Here is a 21,401-nt window from a genome sequence, read left to right on the forward strand (position 1 = left end):
TATATATATATAAATATATATACATACTGTGTGTGTATATACCGTATATATATATATATATATATGTATACATACTGTGTGTGTATATACCGTATATATATATATACATACTGTGTGTGTATATACCGTATATATATATATATAAATATATATACATACTGTGTGTGTATATACCGTATATATATATATATGTATACATACTGTGTGTGTATATACCGTATATATATATATACATACTGTGTGTGTATATACCGTATATATATATATACATACTGTGTGTGTATATACCGTATATATATATATATATATACATACTGTGTGTGTATATACCGTATATATATATATATATATATATATATACATACTGTGTGTGTATATACCGTATATATATATATATACATACTGTGTGTGTATATACCGTATATATATATATATATATATATATATGTATACATACTGTGTGTGTATATACCGTATATATATATATACATACTGTGTGTGTATATACCGTATATATATATACATACTGTGTGTGTATATACCGTATATATATATATATATATATATACATACTGTGTGTGTATATACCGTATATATATATGTATACATACTGTGTGTGTATATACCGTATATATATATATATATATATATATATACATACTGTGTGTGTATATACCGTATATATATATATATATATATATATATATATACATACTGTGTGTGTATATACCGTATATATATATATATATATGTATACATACTGTGTGTGTATGTACCGTATATATATATATACATACTGTGTGTGTATATACCGTATATATATATATATATATACATACTGTGTGTGTATATACCGTATATATATATATATATATATATATATATATATATACTGTGTGTGTATATACCGTATATCTATATATATATATATATACATACTGTGTGTGTATATACCGTATATATATATATATATACATACTGTGTGTGTATATACCGTATATATATATATATATATATATATATATATATACATACTGTGTGTGTATATACCGTATATATATATATATATATATATATACTGTGTGTGTATATACCGTATATATATATATATATATATATATATATATATATATACATACTGTGTGTGTATATACCGTATATATATATATATATATATATATACATACTGTGTGTGTATATACCGTATATATATATATATATGTATACATACTGTGTGTGTATATACCGTATATATATATATATACATACTGTGTGTGTATATACCGTATATATATATATATATATATACATACTGTGTGTGTATATACCGTATATATATATATACATACTGTGTGTGTATATACCGTATATATATATATATATATATACATACTGTGTGTGTATATACCGTATATATATATATACATACTGTGTGTGTATATACCGTATATATATATATATATATACATACTGTGTGTGTATATACCGTATATATATATATACATACTGTGTGTGTATATACCGTATATATATATATATACATACTGTGTGTGTATATACCGTATATATATATATATATATATATACATACTGTGTGTGTATATACCGTATATATATATATATATATATATGTATACATACTGTGTGTGTATATACCGTATATATATATATACATACTGTGTGTGTATATACCGTATATATATATATATATATATATATATATATATACATACTGTGTGTGTATATACCGTATATACCGTATTGGCTCGGATATAGGCCGCCCCCGTATATAGGCCGCACCCTAAAAGTTTGGTGCTTTTTTAAAGAAAAAGTTTTTTTTCTTTAAAAAAGCACCAAAAAAAACATGCTGCCACTCTGTCCCCCCCCCCGAGATACGCTGCCACTGTCCTCCCTCCCCGAGATATGCTGCCACTGTCCTCCCTCCCCGCGATACGCTGCCGCTGTCCTCCCTCCCCGAGATACACTGCCGCTGTCCTCCCTCCCCGAGATACGCTGCCGCTGTCCTCCCTCCCCGAGATACGCTGCCGCTGTCCTCCCTCCCCGAGATACGCTGCCGCTGTCCTCCCTCCCCGCGATACGCTGCCGCTGTCCTCCCTCCCTCCCCGCGATACGCTGCCGCTGTCCTCCCTCCCCGAGATACGCTGCCGCTGTCCTCCTCTGCCCCCCCCCCTCCTCGACTTACCGGAGCAGACTCCCGGGTGTCTTGCGGGGCCGGCGAGGTACATCTACGCAATACGCGTATGCAACTTCCGGTACCGGTACCGGAAGTTGCATGCGCGTATTGCGTAGATGTCTCCCGCCGGCCCCGCAAGACACCCGGGAGTCTGCTCCGGTAAGTCGGGGGTGGGCAGAGGTAAAACGCTTAGATAACCTCCCGTGCCGGCACCCCCCCCCCCCCCGTGGGAAGTGCTGGCAGGGGAGGCTGTCTGAGCGTATCGGGGAGAAGTATGCAGGTCCCCTGCACCGCTGCGGGGGATCTGTATCCTAACCCCGCTGCCTGCCCGGCGCCCGGGACTACATGTCCCGGGCGTCGGGCGCTAGACCCCGAATATAGGCCGCACCCCCACTTTAAAAACTTAAAGTGGGGGAAAAAAGTGCGGCCTATATTCGAGCCAATACGGTATATATATATATGTATACATACTGTGTGTGTATGTACCGTATATATATATATACATACTGTGTGTGTATATACCGTATATATATATATATATACATACTGTGTGTGTATATACCGTATATATATACATACTGTGTGTGTATATACCGTATATATATATATATATATATATATATATACATACTGTGTGTGTATATACCGTATATATATATATATATATATATATACATACTGTGTGTGTATATACCGTATATATATATATATATATATACATACTGTGTGTGTATATACCGTATATATATATATATATACATACTGTGTGTATATATACATACTGTGTATATATATATATATATATATATATATATATGTGTGTAAATACAGCCAAGTCAGCACTACACATGGATTATCCGCTTGTAAAGCTAGGATTTCTAAGCTGTTCCGGGTGTGTCTGCGAAGATGAACAAAATGCCCAAACTTGCTTGTTTTACTAGATTTTGTTATTTTATGAAGTCATGAAGTGCATTTTCTCGCCAGGCTGGTTAGCGGCAACCAATAAAAAAAAAAATCCCGGAGCAGCTGAGCCTTTACGCCAGTCAGCCGAAGAGCCCTAAACATTCTCTGCCCGTATACAGTGCACTTAACTTATAGACAGACAGACAGGCAGATAGATAGACAGACAGATACAGAGGGTTGACTGGGAGGAGCTTCACTTGCACCTCCCCCAACACATTAATAAGGTTTTGGTAGCCGTATAAACTGCTCTGTGTGCCGCTATGTAGGAGCTGCGAGTGGGTCGTGAGCCTTCATGATGCTTTGGCCAATTCATAGACCCAAAACCTCTCGTTTCTGTCGGGTTTATAGATTTGTTGCCAACTTTATTAGTGTGAGACGCGCAGACAGTTTGCTCTGTATATGCAGCGCGCTCACACGGCTTGGTAGGCCTCATTTTACACATCTGTATTATTTGAGCCTGGGGCTAGCTTAGCGCACGACAAGTTTCTTTTCCCAGATAGACAGACAGATGGACAGACAATAAACAGATAGATGGATAGATAGATGGATAGATAGACAGATAGACAGATAGATAGATAGATAGATAGATAGATAGAGATAAATAGACAGACTGGTAAATACTATAGCTGGATAGATAGATAATATTAATTAATTAAATAAATACACCAGTTAAAAAAGACATTACGATGTCCTTGACAGCCTCACCAAAAATTTGTATTGACCATAATATGCATTCTTAAAAAAAAAATAGCCCCCAAGCTACAGCCGCCCCCCTCCGTGGTCCGAAGCAGTCGATCAGTAACCGGAAATGCTCTTCCCGCATGCCCCCGGTGGCAAGTAGATCACATATTTACGATAAAACGCACACAGCGTCCAGTCAGGTCCAACATAAATTCACCACAAGGGGGTCGCATTGAATAGGGGTCAGAATAGGAACACAGCAAGGATCCACAAATGGTGTAAACGCCGAAGAACATCCTTGGGCTAAATGCACCAAGGTCTTTTTACGGAGAACAGCTGGGGGCCGAGGAAGAGGGAATCGCATATGGAGGGACGCCAGGCAAATTTACTAAAGTGCATATGATGGCTGGAGTGTCCCTTTAATATTACAGAGGTGCAAAGAATGGGTTCCGTGAGTGCTTCAGACAATGGGGTGCATCGGAGAGAGAAAGAGTTGGCAGAAGAGTTAATATTCATTAAGAGGGGCCAACATTGGCAAGTTTCCCTGGGATGAAGGTCTGAACTGACCCTGTATAATGTCTAACTCAATGGGTGAGTAGGCTTTGAAAGAATCTCATTGCTTCAGCCATGCATTATACAGGGCCAACCAAGTTAGTCTTGAAGCAGAAGCTTACTGGAGTTGGACCTTCATCATGTATGGTGGAATCAAGGAGCTCTACTGCAAAGCACTCCCTTTAGTGAATACATGCTTCCTAGCAGTAATGACCATAACGTGGCCACCAAAAATCGAGTCCAGCGGGCTACACGATCCAACAGCTGTCCCTTCACCGCAGAAGACAGAACCTGGGGCTGAAGGTCTGCAAAGTCCCTCCAAACAGGAACGAAATGGTATTAAGTAGCCAAAATTAGCCAGTGTACAGGGAGACCCGGAGGCCTGACGCGTCTCGCACCGGACTGGCGCTTACTCATAAGCTTCTCTTTTCAACCTAAATTACTATGTCATTACGTTACTACATTAAGGGTGGTTAACACATTTTTTCGAACGATTATAACTCGTCGAAAACGCATTTGTTCTCCCGCACAATGCGTTCTTAATTAAAAAAAGTTTTGTTTTTTTTAATGTCTGTAATAAACTTGTGTTTTGTAACAATGATGGTTTTATAATGACTGCTAACGAGGCGATCAGACACGATTCTGTGATGTAAGGATGACTAACGTCTTACCGTTTTGTCGATCGTTTAAAGGTAACACCTAATCGCAAAGTAATTTGTTTAACAGCCCGACAATTAATGAGAACAGAGTTCCAAATTAAGACCGGTTGTTAGTTGATTCACCTACCCTAGGGCAACGAAGACTCAAACAGTGATGTCTCCTCTGATGTAATCGTCTCCGTTCTCACTGGTGGTAGATCAATGACCTTTAAATGTCCTGTTGCCAACCAATTTCCATCTCTAAAAACAGTCTGGAATCCTAGAAGTGCCTTTGTTGTTCCATGAAATGGAATATTTATTGTGCCTTTTTGAGATATTCTTATTGAACGTTTTGTTGAGTTTGATCAACCAGATCTAGACAGGCTTCCTAATGGAGCCATTTTTATGACTTTGATGAGATTTGTCTCCTGATCTTCTGTCCTTCAACTCATCAGGCTGAAAGACCATCCAGCACCTGCTAGATCTCCATGGTGCCTCCTTTGGGCTTCTCCTATTAGTACAGAGTCTACCCCTCCTTTACTATCCTTGAGATTCTGATATTTGGGGCAGGGTGACCATACAATATTATGAAGGGCCATCCCTGGTGAACGTCTCCTGCAAGAAGGGCTGATGGACCTAATGGAGGCCAGTAGATCAAAAAACTCTCACTCCTTACCATTTCTGGAGGGTACAGGGAGCCAACGGAATGGCTGGTACAGGGCAGCAGATGAAGAGCGGTGGGAAAGCATCCTGGCAGTAGTGTTCAGGACGGATTGGAGTTGTGAAAGGCAGAAGACGGGCACGCTCAATTAAACACAAATAATGTGACATCAGGATATTACTCTGACTTACTGAAGGTCTTCGTCAGGGCAAGAAGGTCAAGTAGAGGGTCTCACTTGGGTTTGCCTGATGGAGTTATCCACCCCTGAGGCTAACTATCCACCCCTGAGGCTAACTATTCTGGATAATATGACTTAGAACAAACCAGTGAATAGACTGGAGGCTTGAACCTGGTGAGATGCTATTACCGACTGGAGGGAGGCTTGAAACGTCATGCATGGTGGTGATGAAGACGCAGTATGTCTTGACTTAGGTGGATCATAACAAAAAAAGGTGCCAAGACATCAAAAATTAGACACAGTGATGGGCTCCAGGTCATAAATAATGGAATGGAGTGAAACCGCCACACGCAATACTCCTGGACCCATCACGCAATGTAGATATTACAATGTATGTGACGTTTACGTCAATGAAAATGAAGGGGTTTCCCTGGGGCAGAATATGCCACTTTCCGCCATTTTTTTTTTGCACGATTTTTGACAAACGACCATAACTGTAGGACCGGACATAAGATAATGGTCCATGCGTCATCGGTAGTTTTCCCTTGAAAAAAAAGGGTCTTGACCCTTATCCGTGACCTCTTATCCTAACATTCTCTCCTCGTTTGAAGAATCACAGTTGGAACGCTCAAGAATATTCATTGTCAAGTGGATGTTAATTGGACCTAATACAGGTAATGCCAACAACTCCTCAAATCCTAGAGCTGCCACGTGTTTTTTGTTTATGAGTCACTTGAGACAAGAGTAGGATTTAGGTATACAGGTGTGGAATGATACGCTACACAGGGAACACCCTTTCTTTATAGGAAAACATGAAATATGTATCCTCATAAAATTCAAAATAGAAGGTTTGGGATGATCCAAACTGGTTTTTCAGGAGATTTTCTCTTCACGACCAGGAAACTAAATTTTGTATAAAAGCCGAAGCTTTAAAGACATTTTTTAAACAGCTTGGAGACTATTCCTTGATTTATCGGCGAACCAGATCACATTTTTTTGGTTCTTCTACAAAATGTCTGGAGTCAAAGGTGGACACGGCCATCAAAGCCAACAGCACTGCCAGGACCCGTGCAAGGACCCATGTCAAAAGCAGGATCCATGCAAAGACCGTGAGTGACGTTTTATTTTGTATTTCACATAATTACGATCCAAATACTTTTCTGGTCCCTGGTCTTCTGTATCTCAAAGACGGGGGGAAAAAAACTATTAAAAATAAACACCTTGAAGATGTGGATCCACCCATAAAATAACATTTTTCCATGTTCTTCATAAATCGTTCTTCATAAATCGTTTTGTAGCTTAATGTATAATATATAATAAATATAATATAATATTATATAATAATAAAAAATATAAACAATATATATATATATTTAAATTATATTATATATATATATTAAATTATATTATATATATATATATATATATATTAAAATATATTATATTATATATTATATGTAATAATTATAGGTTATTAGAAATATGATCTTCCCACGGGACTGTCACTGGGATATCAAAAACTTTAATTTCAAAACAATTAACAAAATTAATTAATTTAGCAATTTACTATTCCAATGTCTTTTCACCTTACAAAACATTCTAAATTAAGCAATGGAATTTTTTTTCTGACAGCTGGTAGATATTTGGTATATAAAAAAAATCTTGGCTTTAAATATTGTGATTTAAAAATTTAAAAAATAAAAAGACATGTCCAGGTTCATGGCCGCCATCTGGCCAATTATCACATCAAGAAGCCGTCCTGTTATATTATATCTGAACGATGTATAGATGACGAGATCTTCTTTTTTACTTTCAGCTTGCAAACCCGTTCAGCAGTGCCAGGACCAGAACCCCAAATGCCATAAGCCCGGTAAGATAATCCTGAAGCAATTACCCATTATCGCGAATGCCAGTCCTGGTAGCTTAATTATTAATGGTGATAAAATTCAATTGACTAATAGAATGATCTGGAATACAAAAAAAAATACCTAGCTCATCACTGTTATTGATTTATGTGCAGCCATCATATTCTGCAGCGCTGTACAAGAGGTAAATAATTTATAGGAGCTGGTATAGCCTCTTTTCTCCCTGCTTAGATCTTCATTTCTGGTCCAATGTTCAACTCATGCATGTTTCTCCTAAAAGTTGGTCAAGAACTAATTTATTTGAGCTTCATTAATTTTTTTTCCCATAAAATGACCATCGTCTATGACTAGGTCCTCTACAAGACTTCTAGCAACAGTAACTACCCCAGTCTAGCTGGGTAGGTAGCTGGAGGCTTCGTGGTGGACCTTGACATGGACAATGTTGCTTGCCTTGCTCTTAGTCTGATATATCAAATGCTTTCTGGAGAGAATGCCTGAAAATCTGGACTGTCCTTCAGAAAACAGGGTGGTTGGGAGATATCACACACTAACGTTCTTCTTGCCCTGTTTCTGCAGATCCATGCAACCCATGCCCTCCTGATCCCTGCCAGACCCAGCATCAATATGGATGCAAGAAGTGAGACCCCGCGCGCGTCTCGTTGGTACGGCTCGTCACAAGATCAGCGCTGACCTATAGCCGTTTCTTGCTATAAAGATATAATCATACTTTGTTTCTTTATCATTAACTAAACTTTGGTAATTTGTGTAATCGTCACAATTCCAACTTCTGAAAGCATTCATTAAATAAATGAATTAAAAAAAATAAAAAATCTGGATTCTTCTTTCTTCAAACTGTATTAACTCTACCACTTATCTGCCATCATCAGCGAAGTAAATCTTCTTTACATTTCATCGTATAGCAGATGAAACAGAATGACTCTTTCCCACATATGGTAGAGCAGAACTAGAAACCACAGGGCCCTGGTGCAAAAATTGCCCTGGGGCCCCCCAATTTTAACAAGCAACTTGCCACCTATGTCCCAAACAGCTTGAGTGCCTTTGACCTCAAACAGCTTATCAGTGCCATCCTAACCCCAAACGGCCTGTCTGTGTCATCGTTGCCCCCTGCTTGTCAGTACCCCAAATTGCTTACCTGTGCTATCTTTGCTCCAAACAGCTGGTTGGTGCCATTATTGCCTTCAGACACTTTGTATGTGCCATCATTACCCTCAAACAACTTGTCTCTGCCTTATTTGCCCCTTCCAACATACACTGTGGCAAACATTCTGGACTGGATCGGTCCAGTTTGGAAGGGCTCATTTTAAACAATTTTGAACCGGTACAAGGAGGCACGGGCCCCGTCGCACTTGTATTTTTAAAGAAATAATCCTTAAATAAAATTAGCTTTGCTTGTCATTTTTTTGACGGGAACACTTTATAGTCACATGACACAAAAGATGTTAGTAGTTCACCCCCTCAGCACTCCAGGATGTGCAACACTTTACATGTAAACATACCCCTCTACATTTAAGGTGTCTAAATCTGGCACAGACCTCCACCGACTTTACAGCTGCCTGGGCCAGTCAGGGAACGATTAGAGCAGGTCTATAAATTAGGACTGTCCTTGCGAAACCAGGACACTTGGGAGGCATGCGTCAACATTCAGGGCTGGCATTTGGAGGGGTCTTTATGCCAATGACTCACCGGTCCATATCGGCAATGCCGAGTCCAGAAAAGGAGGACAGAGGTAGAGCTCAGCGTGATAACTTGGGGCAGTAAAATGTTAAAATATTAACTGAGGCTTCATTGCAGAGCTCTGATGCCCTCTGTTGCTTTCCCATCTTGTTATTCTTGTTGATTCAATGAGTGGACTCTAGCATCAAGTCATAACAAGTCACATAACAATTACAATTACCTTACAAAAGATAAGAGGGTCAAAATAGAAGGTAATCTCTTTGTATTCAAGTATTTTTTTTTCTGTGTTTAATGTGAAACCACTTTTATTTATTAAACCCATATAAAGTATGTACTTCTTATTTACAATGCAACAGGTTTCTGTTAGATATCATACTAACATATTATTCAGAGTAATAGAGTATGGAGATAACTGTTGCTTTCCCATCTTGTTATTCTTGTTGATTCAATGAGTGGACTCTATCGCCCTCTGCTGGTGCTTTTCAGTCACTGCACCCAAATATACCTTTAATTTGTTTATTTTTCCCTTTGCTGTTTTATTATAATTATTATTATTATATATTGCTGTATATAACACCATCATATTCCACTACAGCTAAACAAGTCATAACAAGTCACATAACAATTACAATTACCTTACAAAAGATAAGAGGGTCAAAATAGCTCACAATCCAGAAGGTAATCTCTTTGTATTCAAGTATTTTTTCTGTGTTTAATAATAAATCCCTTTTAGGGGGGCATGGTACAGGCTGGCTGTAAGTGATGTGCAGACCCCATACTGCTGGCAGCATCAATACACAAGGAGGGCAGCTGGCCAGGTTTCAGCATGTACTGTCTGACTTGGCATGATAGGCGTGAGATTGCTAAAAGCAATCAGAGTCCCATCATGCCTAGGTTCCAGCATTTACTGGTTGCCTGGGTATGATATGAGTGTGATTGCTGTTAGCAATCACTCTCCTATCATGCCAAGTCATATTGTTGATTTCTTTGTCCAATTGTGGTGTGTCACTTACTTTTAATAAAAGTGTGGTTAACACACCAAAATGGGACAAAAAAATACAATAACAATATTAATTTATATACGATTGTTGACAGCAATCACACTCCTGTCATGCCCAGCCAACCAGTACATGCTGGAATCTGGGTCATTTTCGGTTTCGGCTTTGGCTAAGTGAACCCTGAATTTTCGGTTTTGGTCTAGAATTTTCATTTCGGTGCGTCCCTAGAATAAATAGAACTATTTAATTATTACTTATCCAGAATCCTGAATTTGTAGTCACTTCAGAGGACAAAACTTTCTAGGCCCAGAAATCAGTGAGAGGAAAAGTAAAGGTTTTGTGTCATTTACTTTATTTTAATCTGCATATCTTATTAAAGGCCATATTTTCTCAGTGAAAAATGAGTGCGGCCCTCGCATGCATACAATTCTGATGAAGTGGCCCACTGCAGAAAAAAACTTGGACACCCTTGTCCTATGTACTTCAATTGTCAAGTATCTGTACTTCCCACTGAGAAGAGCCAGTGTGTATCAGGTAATCATTAAAGGTGCTGCTCCTTCTACTCAACACCTCGGTAACTACCGTATTTGCTCGATTATAAGACAAGGTTTTTTCCAGAGAGAATGCTCTGAAAAATACCCCTCGTCTTATAATCGGGGTCGTCTTATAATCAGACCTCAACTAGGTCTTACTATGAGACTAAGATCCAGATTGGTGCCAATTTTTTGTAAATTCGGGGTGGGGTTTAGGGGGTAGTTATTTAAGGGGTTGGGACATTTTTGTAGTCACCTTACCCTGAGTTGTTTATCTGTTGTGGTCCCTTGTGTTTGGTGGCTTGCTCTTTCTTCTTGTTTTTTTTTCTGTGCCCACTTTCTTTCCTCTTTCTTCTTTTGCAGGTTCCATGGACCAGGATGTGGAGCAGTTGGAGGAGGTCAGCACGGCGGCCCTGCAGAGAGGAGCAACATGACTTCATGGGCAACATGGTCTGCTACTCGACCAGGCCGGAGGAATAAAGAGGCCTGTGAAGAAGACCCAAATCATTTTAGAGAGTGTAGCCCACAAGAAGAGTATTGGACACCCAGTGTACTCTGTCACTATCTTCACTGACTTTACTGAAGCATTTAACTAAGTCACATATGTTCTCTAGTCTTTCTTTTGTGTTATCTTTGATCTAAACCCAGATGAATCAATTTGTGTGGTTACTATGTCTTCATTGTACGTGGTGGCTTCATTGCAGAGCTCTGATGCCCTCTGTTGCGTTCCTATGTTGTTATTCTTGTTGATTCCATGAGTGGACTCTAGCATCAAGTCATAACAAGTCACATAACAATTACAATTACCTTACAAAAGATAAGAGGGTCAAAATAGAAGGTAATCTCTTTGTATTCAAGTATTTTTTTTTCTGTGTTTAATGTGAAACCACTTTTATTTATGAAACCCATATAAAGTATGTACTTCTTATTTACAATGCAACAGGTTTCTGTTAGATATCATACTAACATATTATTCAGAGTATGGAGATAACTGGAGAGCAATAATCACCAACATATAATATACAATTGTCTATAGTATATATTTCTATATATAAATAATAAAGAAAATGTGATCAGAAGGAGGCCTTTGCACTTTAAATCCAGTGGTCCCCGGTCACATAGGTGCGGCCGATGGCTGGCTATGCATGGCCACAGGCTATGTTCTTATACTCACGTAGTGTGCGACCGGGCATATCCAGGCCCTGGCTGCAGAACCTGCCATTGGAGCAGCTGACCGGTTGAGTATCGGGTTCCGGTGGCCAGCAGCCCACCGGCTATTTGTCTGGTGTGTCAGACAAATATGGTGCCAAAAGCAGCAGAAAAATCCAGCAGAACTAGCAAAGGGTAGCGACCAGGGCCGGCCCAAGGCAAAATACCGCCTGGGGCGAATTTTAAAATGCCGCCCCCCCCTTATCTACCCTTCCTCTCCCTCCATTCCTGCTGCTCCCCCCCCATTATCTACCCTTCCTCTCCCCCCCTCTCATCTACCCTTCCTCTCCCTCCGTCCCTGCGGCACCCCCCATTATCTACCCTCCCCCCCCTTGTACTTACCTTTCAGCAGTCCTGCGGCGAGTCTCCCTGTTCGGTCTCCGTGCCGGCTTGTAATGCTGAGCGCCGGAAATTAGGTAATCTTCTGGCACTCAGCATTACAAGCCGGCACCGAGATCGAACAGGGAGACTCGCCGCAGAGGAGAGAGAGAGGGGCGCCGAGCGGGTACTGACAGCTTGGTAAACCACTCGGTGCCCCTTTCTCTCTCTTTCGCTTTAAAAAAAAAAAAAAGGGCTTGGGGTGGCAAAGTGCCGCCCCTTCAAAAGTGCCGCCTGGAGCGGTTGCCCCACTCGGCTCCATTGCCGGGCCGGCCCTGGTAGCGACCCTTGGATTTGGCATTGAGAAAATCATTGGTCTCTTGGTCGAGAAGCTAATTACAAGTCAAGGCGTTCAACTCCATCATCGTGGTTTTAATGGAGTCTTGATACAAAGGGGTTCAAGGGAAAGTTTAATGTCACTGACAGCCCCAATATAGTTAAAATAAATACCGTATTTGCTCTATTATAAGATGACCCCCCACATTTGCATATTAATTTAGGAAAAAAAGAAAAATGATTTTTTTTGTTTTTATTTCCTTTTATTTGCCAACCTGCCCCCAGTTATGCCCATCTGCTCCCCTGATATGCCTTATACCCCTAATATATCACTCTTCCCCCAGAAATGCCTTATTCCCCCCTATATGCCACTCTGCCCCCAGATATGGAGGAGGATTTAGGTCCCCTGCAGCGCTGCAGGGGACCTGGATCTTAGTCTTGTACTCAGACCTCTATTTGAGGTCTGATTAGAAGACGACCTGGAATATAAATCAAGGGTTATTTTTCTGAAAAAACTAGCAAATACGGTATTAAAGTACTCTGTGAGTAACCCTAACCCTCTGTGGGGTATTTAATATGTATAAAATATAAAAAATAAAGCACTTACCCAACACAGTATCTTCTTTTGACATCTGAAATGTCTTGTCACTGATTGAAGGCTTAAACCGCCAATCAGTGACAGGAAAGTGCTCCCACTGAGCTCAGTGGGAGGTTTTTACACATGCGCACTGGGGTCTAAGTAGAGTCTCGCACTCAGCTTTCCCCGAGCCAGATGACTTGAGGTGACAACATCATGTGGAGGGCATTTAGCTGAAGGGGTGGCAAATGCATTTGGGGGGAATTCTGTAGAATCCCTCAGTTTATTTAGAAAATGGGCAAAACAGAAATTTAGAGGGACCACATGCCCACCACATGCATTAAAGTGCAAATGATACCTACAGTGCCCCTTTCATGATAGTTAAGTATGGATACATTGTTGCCAGCTATATGAATGGAAACATTTAGGTTCTATCTTCCTAATAAAATCCCTTTTCTGCCACCATCGTATACGGGTAAGATCATAAAAGATCTTTAGCGCCCTGCGTTTGAAATGTTTCAAAAGGGCTTTGTAGAAGGGGTGTAAACATAAACAGGTACAAGAGAAAAGTAGGCGGTGCATATTCTCTGTGGGTGGGGCTACCATTAAGCCCCTCCCTTTAAAACCCAAGGCACTTCTAAACTGAGGTGCGCTATGTAAATTATTTACATGATAAACATCTCCATTCAAGTAGACCGAAGGATCATGAAATAGTCAAATATCTAAAACGAAGATCTAATTCACCAAATAAAAGGAAAGCATTTTAGAACGTGCTGCTTATGATGACATATCAGAGACAAACACAACTTAAACCTAATGTATTTATTTATAGATAACAGGTACAGGTATGGGGGAGGGGCTGCTACCTCCACGGTAACGGGTAAATGTTCATGTCTCCATTTCTCCACTTCTTCATAATCAGAAGATCAGATGTCATTTCTCTCTCCCATCTCCTTCTCATTCCATCCTTAATCCGATGCATAATCAGCCAGGCTCTGAATGGCGGCACTTCTTTTCATACGGCCATCGCTGATGCTGGAGCTTCTCACTGCGTTCTCCTGGTTGCTCCAACCATCATCTGATGTTTCACTGTCCAGGTTCTCCAAGGTGTCATCGTTGGTTGAATTGCCTTGGCTGACAGACGCAGGTGGACTTTGGGGAAGTTGGCTGCATGTTAAAATCCCTTCGTCAGTTTCGGGGTCAACCACGGTCCAAAGAGGATGGAGAGCCTTTGATTGGTTTTCTGAAAGCCATAAAGCCTTCAGCTTCAGGGAGGTCAATGACAATGGCAGATGGGGAAGCTCATTTCCAGAAAAATCTAACACACAAATATCAGCGGCTTGAGCAATTTCCGATGGAATCTTCTTCAATTGGTTTTTGCGCGCAGAGATCACTCGAAGACTACGGCAGTCACCGATCTCCTTTGGCAATGATACTAAGTTGTTCCCGTTGATGTTCAAGTTCCAGAGCTTTTTTAACTTGCCAATGCTGCTTGGCAATTCTGAAAGTTGGTTATCCGTCACAATCAGCTCAGTCAGGCTTTCACATTCTCCTATGCTGTCTGGTATGGCCATTAATTGGTTACTATCAGCTTTTAGTATGGACAAGTTCTTCAGGTTTCCAAGGCCATCTGGTAGAATCTCAATGGAATTCTGAGACAGAACCAAATCCGTCAATGATGTTAATTCACCGAGACCTTCTGGGATTCTGTTCAGCATGTTTCTTGAGACATCCAAAAACCCCAACCGTTTCAAGCTGACAATCTGGCCGGGTAGCTCTGCCAGTTGGTTTCCATCTAACCAAAGGTTCTTCAGGCTCTGTAATGATCCGATGGATTCCGGCAAGTCACTGATCTTGTTGTCTCCTAAGTCGAGTTCTTCCAGCTTTTGTAATTGGGTAAAGGACGTTGGCAAATCGATCAAACAATTTCCTCTCACCTCCAGCGAAATCAGGTTAGAAAGGTTCCCGATGTTCACAGGTAGCTCCTCCAGTAATGCATGGTTAATAGATAGGCATTTGAGGCTGTAGAGCTCCGAAAATCTCCACGGCAACAATTTTAGTGGATTTTGACTAAAGTTGGCTACTTGGAGACAGTTGCAGTATGCGATGGTCGGAGGAATCGCACTGATACAGTTTTGGGAAGCATCCAGTTCCTCTAACTTTTTGAGGTTTTGTATCTCTACAGGGAGAAACCGAATCTGATTGTCTCGAAGCACCAATGTCTTTAATTTCACAAGGTCAAACAATTGATTGGGCAGCTCCCTTAGCCGGTTGCTATTCAGCAGCAGCTCTTGCAGAGTCCGCCGGTACCTGTAGATCTTCTCCGGTATCTTGTGTAGGGAGCAGTGCCCCTTATCAATGGATTCCACAACGTGGCCACAAACCCACTGGGAAATCCAGCGAAACATCTCAACGGCTCATAACCCGCAGCGGCCACCAGTAAAGACCACAGCGAGTCACTAACTCCTATCTCCTCCAGGACACTCAGCGCAATGTCTCCTGTCCTCCCGTCACACAATAGCTTCATCTGAATGTGTCACAATGGGCCTAGAACACCAGCCCTGCACACACAGACATTTTACCTCACGGGCGGCTGTTTCGAGGGCCCCTTTCCCCATCGCATGTCTTTTAATGTCAGGGTGTGAATAAAGGAAAACAAACTACAGGGAAATTTACATGAATTCATTTAACCCCCCGCCGTCCCTTCTCAGGTGGTTTGTTCCAGGGTCATTCTCTGTCAGGGCCGTTGGCAGCTAGTGCTTCCTGTGTCATGGCGCGTGTCTGGCTCATGGACGTTACAGAGAGAAGCTGCCCGCTTTATGTGGGTTCAAATGCTGATAAGCGATGGTGATATACTCTGTGCCTGCAGTATACTCATTACTAATGTGTTGTGCTGTCGCTGCTGATAATGTATATCCTGGTATATAGGCCCCCAGAGTGAAAATACTGTATATATAGGTGTATATGCACACACATGGTGTAGAAGAGGGTGGTTTATGTGATCACATGGGCCTGTATATTGCAAATACATGTAAGGGGTCTCCAGAATCCCCCCATATCTATTTGCCACTCACACCCCCTCCCCAAGCTAAATACCCCGCAGGAAAAGTATTTGGCTGAACGGATCTCCCTGCCCGTAAATTACTTCTCCTCCGGCCGTAAATTAAAAATGCAATTCAGGGCCGGATTTATATTGCAGACACAAAAGATATTTGGCGGTTAAAATGTTTCAAATCACTGTGGTGCATATCCTATGTGGGTGGGGCTACAATTAAGCTCCTCCCTTTAAAGCCCAAGGCACGTCTATACTGGGGTGCGCTATATAAATCATTTATATGATAATCATACTTGCCTAATAAGAAACACTTATTGTGACAGGATGGGGGTGATGGGAGTGAATCTGCCGAAATGCCTCTTTTCCACAGCATAATATGGACAGGGATGGTTCATTGGTCACCATTAGGTAGGGGCAGTCCCCATTGGTTGGCGTAATCTCTTCATGGTCGTTTTCTCGGAATAATCTCCATTCATTGGTTGTCACGCATGAATACTCGTCATCCATTGGTTAGTTTATTAAATGCCCAACAAAAATGCCCCCTCAAGGGTTTTTTGTTTTGATTTCAACCTCCCCATCCGAGTGAGAAAGTCATAAGGGAGCTAAATAAAATTAACAAATCACTTATAATTCAACAGATCCCATTGATGTCACCATGACATCATCATGGTAAATCTACCTGAGGTTTATAAATAGCCCAATGGCATCTCCAGTCCAAAAAAAACTTAAAACGGTTAAAAATGTAAAAAAAACTAAAAAAGTGGAAATATTTGTCATTGCATTACATTTATTTCTATATCGCCAGCAGATACCGTAGCGCTGTCCCATTATGGTATATAATAACCTGTCTGATGCTCCATATAACCCAGTCCCTTTACCCCTTCGTTCCTTACTGCCTAACCCCCCTCAGATTTTGCCCCATTAGTTAATGCCCCCTCTTATTTAATTCCCCCCGTGTCCTCAAAGCTTGCATTCTCATTAATGGTATCTTTTTCATACCCCCCCCCAACATTTCAGTTGTCCAAATCAGGACCCCTGTGTTGGAGGTGTAGCAAGAGGTGGGGAAGAGTGGGCTGGCCTTTGAAATGGGTGGAGCTGGCCCAGAAATGGGCAGGGACTTGGCCATACCTGGGGGCGCTGCACCTTTCCAGGTCCCTGCGGGGAAACTCCGTGTTGTAGGCCCCAAAAATGGAGTGTCTCCCCCAATGTCAGTGGGCCCTCCTGACGGCATTCTGCAAGGGGGGCTACAGGTAGTCAGCACCAGAGAGTTCACAGGTGACCCACCTTAGCCACCTCGCGAGGGTCTGTGTTGCTCCCTGGACCCCAGAGGATCTCGTCAACCTTCTCATTCCCCCCAACACCCCCAAAAGTGGAACAATGGGGGGGCAACTACCAGGGACAGTGCCCGAAAAATGTGGTTTGTCTCACCCCAGCTGAGACAAAAGTACTTTGACTCCTAACCATTCTATTGGCTAACACTCTACTCTGCCTCCCAGCAGAGATGGTAGGGGTTAATACAGCGAGGGAGTTTAAGCATACAATTAGTCTGGTGTCTGGCGAAGCTGCAGCACAAACATTTTCTATCCTTTCCAGAAGCCAAAAATCTTTTTTTTACCCTGAGAAATAAATGACTAATAGGTTAGTCATGGGCAGAAATATCACACTTTAGGGAAAATGTCATTTTTACCGAGCGAGTCATTCTTCTGTGGTTGCCGGTGCAGGTGGATCGCAAGCTTAGCCGGCGCAGTCCACAGTATATTATATAATGCAAGGGTTAAATTCCACAATTACGCTAAAGAAACAAAAAAAATGAAAAAAAAATATAAATTTCCGTAAGTATTACATTATTTTTGCAACCCTAGTCTGGGAGGCTACAATTACCTAATCATCGTTGTGGCTGAGGGTGATGGGAGTAGTTTGGATTCCGACTGATCGGCTGGGTTCTCTCTGGGTCGTGCACATGCTGTCATGTCACATGACAATTTAGTGTTCCCGGCAAAAATAAATACATTCCGAACGAGGCGTAGCGTAAATAAAATTCTAATGCTGCCTTTCGTCGGAAACGTGTTGAAGTGGAACCGCATCTTTAAAGGGTCTCTGGCAGACCGGCACAATAACAGCATAATCACTTTTTTCCATTAAAATAACATGAAATGGATCAGAAATCCAGCGTGGACGGGGTTAATGTTGTAAATGACTATTGTAGCTGGAAACTTTTCATTTTTAATGGAATCTCCGAGAGGGGAGTGGTGTGTTACCACGCCCACTTTTTCCTGTTTCCGATCTACTAAAGGCTTTCTGATGCTAGCCCCACCCCTGTACACAGTTAGCCCCACCCATACACACAGATAGTCCTGCATGAAGCCACTCCCTCGAAAGCATGTTGGTACCAATAACATGTACACCTGTGTTCAAGGGTGTGGCGAGGGGCAGGGTGAATGGCAAAAGTGGACAGTCTGGAGCCAGAAGTGGGTGGGGCCAGTTCGGGGCACTCAACTGCAACCATGGAGAGCTGTAATGCTGGGGAAAGGCCTTATACCTTCCAACAGTCCCGGGTTTCAGGCACTCTCTTGCTCTCCTACTCAGCCCCGAACTCTCTTACAGCTCCCTGAGCCAGAGAGGAACGAGGATCTCCCCAGCTGGCCCGTTATGCCTACCAACCACAAAAGTGGGCCAGCTACATGGGACATGGTCCAAAAATCGGTCCAAAATTGTAAAAACTGAAGGTTAGAAGGTATGGGGTAGCCTATCTCCCAGGTTTGCAAACTCAGTAGAATAACTCAGTCTTAATGCACAAAAGGACTTCCTTAGCATTAAGCGTTAGCTCAGTGTGATACATGGTGAGCAGGGAAAGTCACATGACTGTCAACAATAGCGACCTCCAGGACAAAATGGGTTAAAACCAGGTTTTTATGCCAATCCCGACCCACATCACTGTATTCCATACGCTCCATGGGGGGGGGGCACGATCCAGTTGCATGGGGTTGTAGGCATGGCCACCCACCTACCTCACCCAAAGTGCCACCTTGCAGCAGTAGAGCATCGCAAGGTGGTCACACGGCAGCTGCAAACCTCCTTTTACTGTACAGCTCCCTGGGTCCCTCAGCGGATCTCCCCTGATCCCCACTGCCTGCCAAATCAGGAATGGCGCATAAAAATCAGGACACTTGGAAGGTATGGTGCTAAAGCACCATATTTTATGCCCAGTCAGATTCTTTTTTTTTTCGTTTAATGCTGCCGTTCCACCTACGCTGAAAAAAAAGGCATTCTAAAAAAATGTTATGCAAATAAACTTTCGGAGGAAGGGATAAAAGATGTGCTAATGCCGGTGGGCTTCATGTATTAAACACTAGAGCGCGTGATTGACACCTTCTGTGTGTTTGCCCCGCATATTACATATTGTAAGACGGGGTTTCTGCGTCGGTGTCTCCTGTGGGTTAGGAATGGCTGTCTGGCGTTACAGTTTGTTTTGGAGAAAACATCAAATGGAGCGGAAGGATGATTCAGCGGGGGGGAATGCGGCAGCTCGTTTTCTTTGTGTCGCTACAAAGGGTTGGACCAAAACCTTAGTGCCAGGGGCTACAAACCGAAACAGGGTGGGGTGGACTAGCAAAGCCAATGAACCCCCTCCTAACCACCATCACCCCTGTAACTAACACACACACATGCTTACACACAGATACACATACTAACACCACGCCTTCACTCGTGCTAACATACACGCTCTTCAATGTATAGATCAAGACCAAGGACAGAAGAACATCGCATAAGCAGCCATCAACCGCGCTTGTGTCACCAGGGAGCCGCTGGCCTTAAAGTGCCGTGGCTGCCTCTTCATCGCTAGTCCGCCCCTGGTCCCAGAGGGGCTAATAATCTAAAATAGAAACAGAGCAGAGAAGATGATGTTAGTCTCCTTGGGTTCCTTTTGTCTCCTTGGTTTCTTCTCCGCCCCTGAGGTTCTGCTTTACCCGGAGCTCCTCTGCTCTCTTTCAACCCTGGAGCTCCAACTGCTCCAGGAGGACCTAAGAACAGAAGATCATCAATTAGGAAATCTCGGGGGGGGAAACAGTATAACATATATAAAATATAAAATATAGCTACATTTTTTGGTCCACCAGGTGAGTTTCTATCCAGTAAGTTGGCTTCATCACAATAGACGTATCTACTGAATTATTGATTCAATATCCGGCCAGGGTTTGGACTACCTACAAAAACCTGGGTTCCCAAATTTGTACATTTTTCAGGGACTGCTTAATTGTCATGTGACACAAAAAAATCAGGGCGCCGATAGGTTGTGGCCATAGAAAGTAATAAAGAATCCTTGTTGCTTTTTTTGTGATTCAGCCTTAAGAAGCACAGAGTTCCTGTTAACTTTACCGAGAGGGTGGATAAGTGGAACAGCCTCCCAGCAGAAGTGGTAGAGGCTAATACAGTGAGGGAATTTAAACATGCAGGGGTTAGGCATATGCCTGTGGTTACATATGTGTGCCACCGTGTATGTTGGAAGAGGGTGCAAAGGGCAAAGATGGCACAGATAAGCTGTTTGGGAGCACTGACAAGGTGGGGGCAAAGATGGCACCAACAGGCTGTTTGAGGCAAAGGTGGCTGTGGGATGTGTTGCTTTGTGAAGTTGGGGGCCCGAATGGTTCTTATCTGACATCAAAGTCTATGTTTCTATGGCATCACTCTCTCATTTCTCTCTCCAATACCCCCAATGCCTGCTGAGTCCCACGCGAAGTACCCCGGCACGTAAAGGGTAAATATCAGCCTTACCTGCTGAAATATGCATGAAAAGGCATTTGGCTCCAGGCTGGATTTCCAGGTAGCTGGGCTGGGTAGGGCACCTGTCACAAAATATTATTATTATTACCCATCATCCATATCAGATGAACAGAAATATAAGAACCTACTGAAAAGGGACAGTTTAATGTCACGGGGCAGCCTCACC

At 42.0% G+C, this 21,401-nt stretch overlaps 1 protein-coding gene across 1 annotated transcript; it reads right to left on the minus strand.

Moving 5' to 3' along the window:
- Positions 1–14,366: 14,366 nt before the first annotated feature.
- On the minus strand, positions 14,367–15,806 carry LOC128469310 (leucine-rich repeat-containing protein 1-like). Its single transcript, XM_053451129.1, has one exon. The coding sequence runs from the start codon at positions 15,804–15,806 to the stop codon at positions 14,367–14,369; it is 1,440 nt and encodes a 479-aa protein (XP_053307104.1).
- Between the last annotated feature and the right edge of the window lie 5,595 nt (positions 15,807–21,401).

The sequence above is a fragment of the Spea bombifrons genome, chromosome 11 (genome assembly GCF_027358695.1).
Source record: "Spea bombifrons isolate aSpeBom1 chromosome 11, aSpeBom1.2.pri, whole genome shotgun sequence".
NCBI lineage: Eukaryota > Metazoa > Chordata > Amphibia > Anura > Pelobatidae > Spea > Spea bombifrons.